The sequence below is a fragment of the Salmo trutta genome, chromosome 22 (genome assembly GCF_901001165.1).
Source record: "Salmo trutta chromosome 22, fSalTru1.1, whole genome shotgun sequence".
In the NCBI taxonomy this organism is placed as follows: domain Eukaryota; kingdom Metazoa; phylum Chordata; class Actinopteri; order Salmoniformes; family Salmonidae; genus Salmo; species Salmo trutta.
Genome location: NC_042978.1, coordinates 7,848,603 through 7,852,587, shown reverse-complemented (window position 1 = coordinate 7,852,587; position 3,985 = coordinate 7,848,603). Strand labels below are relative to the sequence as shown.

Sequence of the window (3,985 nt, the reverse complement as noted above, 5' to 3'; positions counted from 1 at the left end):
ACTGACAAAGTAAAAGCAACGTGCAAAGTACATTCCAATACATTGCCTGTAAAGTAAGCCGAGTCAGAACGGCCCATAGCCTTTCTTCTGATTCTGTAGCGTGAGGCAATTTGACGTACTAGCACACTCCCTGGACAGGACACTAGTTACAATGCCTCTACTGAAGGTTATTTTGAAAACACTACTTGGAAGTACTTAAAAATGTAGACTATATTTCGATCTGCATATTTTGTGGGAAACGTAAGAATGTTTAGGGATCACATAAGAGGCTACTGTCCATTTCATGTACAGCCGACTGACATCAAATCCCAGATGAACAAATGTAATCTACCGTGCAGTGTTCTTATATTGTGTCTACGCTGGTGTACCATATATTCCCCGTTGTCCCGTGCATATAATAATATAGCCCTATTATAAGTATAGTCTATGTATTGATATCTTGCATTCCAACCAAGGTCAACATTTTACACGAGACGTGAGGACCATATACTTACTTATACGACAGGGACTAACGTGGCTGGATATCTGGTAGTAAACCGTTGATCAATACTACCGCAATCAGATTGCGCTTCCTTCCTGTGTTGCTAGATGGCGCACGTGGCTTCTAAAATCCTCGAAGACTCGCTATCTCCGCTGCAAAAGGCAAAATGTGCCGTGCCTCTTCAAAATGTCGACTCACATATACTAGACATATTGTCAACAATCGTCTCATCTGATTATGTGGATCAAATAACATTCGTTGGTGATACACAAATGGTAAATACATTTTTATTCAAGGTTCATTGGCCACTTATGACATTAACAGCGGGAGAGATGTTGATAAGACGTATTAAAAGTTAGCCTACAAATACAATTATTCAAGGACAAAAAGTTCCATATTATCTTGGATATATGTGATCTTTGAGAAATGTTATCGAAAGTAACTTTTAGGAATATATTTTTTATCAAACTGGTATCCCATTCAGGCCTAAAGGGCCTCATTATTTCACACATATTCAGTGTCGTTTCCCCCTCTCCTCTCCTCGCCTCTCCTCTCCTGTCCTGTCTAGTCTCACCGAGCAACACCTGGATTCTGATACACCTGGTCAACTCTGGTTCAAATCAGGCACGTTTCTTGTTGAAAGAAGCCAGAAGCAACGGTCTTTGTGCGATGGCATTTTACGCAAAATCTTTGTGTATAAAATGCCAATGATACTTGTAAGCAAGTGTTGGTGCGAGAAATGATCTACTTTTACGCAACATAAGACTAAATTGTGATCCATTCCTGGAGCAACAAGTGCCTGTGTTTAGTTTACATATGCTTGAATGTGCATGGGTTTTGCGCGCAGCAGAATATAAACGATTTTCGTCTGCCAATTATGCACAACTCCATATCAAATATGACTTTTGCGCAAAAAATATTGGTAGAATATGATAGACATTTTCTCTTATAGAATGTATAACACATTATCCTCAAGTGTATCTTCGCTATACAGCTCAAAACAAAAGTTAAGAATTAGGTAGGCCATTATTTGGTGATCAGGTTTCTGTTATTAAGAAAATCATTGCAGATGTTTTTCGATATCTTTACAAATTTATTTGTCTTCCAAAACGAAGAATTACGTCAAGGGCATTCAACATATCTTTGGCATCACACAGTAAAAAAAGACACCTCGAATATAAAATGCAGTGAAAAGACTTCAACAATTCAAATCTCATTCCAATATGAACTTCACTCCCTCATAAGATATACAAATATAGTGCATCTTTTCATCTTAACGCATTGAAAGTACAAAAACAAAATCAAAACAAATGTTTTGTGACATTGAACAATGATCGAACTGAGTGTCATTAGAAAATTATTTTCAATATGTCCTTTTTTTTTGCTCTACCAGGGTCGCCAAACTGAGTCCGAGTTGCCTGTCGGTGCACCGGGGGACACCGCCGCTGGAACAGGCGTGTTGACCTGGTTCGCATACACGGGGATAACTGGACCGTTGGGTGCAAAAGCTGCGTTGGGGATGAGGAAGGCGAATTGTCCGTCTGTGGCGGGTACGAGCTGGAAACCGCCGTATACTTTAGTGGCTTCTGGTGACATGCTCTGGGGAGAGCCACCTTTACAGGGCAGGGGCATCACGTTGCCTTGAGGAGATGAGTTGGGCATCTGTACCATGGACTGGCCGAAAGACGGGTGGGGAGGCCCGGCTGAAATCTGGTGCTGTGTGGGGTAGTTCATAGCGTTGATCTGCGTCATGCAACTGGCCAAGTGACCGAGAAGCCGCGTCCTGACCTCGGTGTTAACCCCCTCGCAGGTGGATAGGAACCGGGTGACTTCGTTCGTGCACTCGCTGAATCCAGCTCTGTATTTCCCCAGCACGGTGGGATCAGTGTTCAAAGCAGCTTTGGGAGAAAGAGAGAAAATTATAAACCACTGAGTATCGAGTAAAATGATACAAATTTAAATTCCGAACATGAACATTGCTCAAACTAAAAAATATATACATTCCAAGGCTCACCAACGGCTAACCTAAATGGGCTATTATTGGGAAATAGTAGTCTATACAATAGCTATATTCAGAGACAATACGGGAGCGAGGATGTGGGCCAAGTCTGTAACCCGACTACCGCCTTCTTATCATGATCTAATCCGCGGAAAGGAAGTCTGGAAGAAATCACCCCGGGTATTCACCGAGCAGCTACAGTCACTTACCAGTCATTTGCGCTCTCTGGAGGTTCCGGAGATGTTTCACCGTCATCTCCAGGATGTCTGCCTTTTCAAGTTTTGAGTGTCTGGAGCTCTGTAAAATGAAGAGTCACATCGTTAGGCTTGAAGATTGTCTCATGGAATTTGCATTAGGCGTTAATGTTTGAAATAAAGTGAATATAGTATTGTGACGGTGATAATCCATTTGTTATGAGAGTAATAACAGAATACTTACATCTTTTTTCAGCGCATCTAGGATAAGTGTTTTCAACTGTCCCAAGCTTTCGTTGATTCTGGCTCTTCTCCTTTTCTCCATGATAGGTTTGGATGACTAGAGAAAACAAATAAAAGAAAATGTTAGAATGATGGAACTTGCTCAAGGTGGATGAATGGTTCATGTTTCGCTATATAAATCAGCCCGTGCGTCATTTTTGGAGAGACGGAGGAGAATATCGGCATTTGTAAAACGCTTTGACCGACTACTAACCTTCCTGTGCTCGGAAGCCGTCTTGGGTTTATCAGGTGTCGTGTTCATGCTGGCTGGGGTAGCAGCAACCGGAGAGGATGAATTCTTTTCCATCATATCGGCAGGCATCTTCTGTCCGTCTGAAATATCCCTTCCACACATGCACGGGCAACTCTGTATTACAGTCCACTGTTGGTGGTTATTGACAAGCAGTCGGCACTTCTTCACAGTACCCTCTTATAAAATTCCAAATTCCGGAGGAACAAAAAAATCCTTTCTGTGTGGTAGTGCACCTATGCGCGAGAGACAACTGTCCCCAAAGAGAGCGGCAGGCTGAATTATGTCACGGAGTCGAAAGACCACTGTCTGCGAACGGACGCTGCGTCTGAGTAGAATGTAAAGGCGCTTCGTGTTGGTCTTATTTATATCTGGGACTGCACGCGAACGGCTCGTGTGAAACTTCCCAAACTTTCTTTCCCACAGTAACTTTCTACCAATCAGCGTGAGGGACACGCGGCCGGAGGGGAGGATGGCTCGTGTTCGGCGCTCTTCCATTGGTTGTTTGGCGTTTGAGCGGGTGGCCAATGGCGCGCGGCCGGGTTTAGGGCACAACCGGGACTGCCTTCAATCATTCCGTTTACATATTAACACTTGAGCCCCTGACTACCAGCACAGAGTGCAGGGCTGACTTGACTTGGCATGCTGATCCCCAACTTTCGGGCGATACGCACAGGAGGGGAACCCTCCACACAAGATAATAGTGGCTAAAGCACCCAATAGTACTATACAAACAATGCACTTTTCCACATAGGCTACTTGTATTATACTTCCACATA

The 3,985-nt window shown here is 43.3% G+C and overlaps 1 protein-coding gene across 1 annotated transcript; it reads right to left on the bottom strand.

Moving 5' to 3' along the window:
• Positions 1-754: 754 nt before the first annotated feature.
• Positions 755-3,566, bottom strand: LOC115157982 (transcription factor HES-1). Its single transcript, XM_029706403.1, has 4 exons — positions 3,171-3,566; positions 2,919-3,014; positions 2,690-2,777; positions 755-2,379 (listed from the first exon to the last, which is right to left on the bottom strand). Exons 1-4 carry the CDS (start codon positions 3,309-3,311, stop codon positions 1,868-1,870), a joined length of 837 nt encoding a protein of 278 aa, XP_029562263.1. The 5' UTR covers positions 3,312-3,566; the 3' UTR covers positions 755-1,867.
• Positions 3,567-3,985: the final 419 nt, after the last annotated feature.

Bases quoted from the DNA above. Each gene is read 5' to 3' on its own strand.
- LOC115157982 (XM_029706403.1), bottom strand. From the start codon at position 3,311: ATGTGTGGAAGGGATATTTCAGACGGACAGAAGATGCCTGCCGATATG. The intron at 2,778-2,918 runs GTAAGTATTCTG...TTCATTTTACAG, and splicing joins TAGATGCGCTGAAAAAAGAT to AGCTCCAGACACTCAAAACT. The intron at 2,380-2,689 runs GTAAGTGACTGT...TTTCTCCCAAAG, and splicing joins CCAGAGAGCGCAAATGACTG to CTGCTTTGAACACTGATCCC.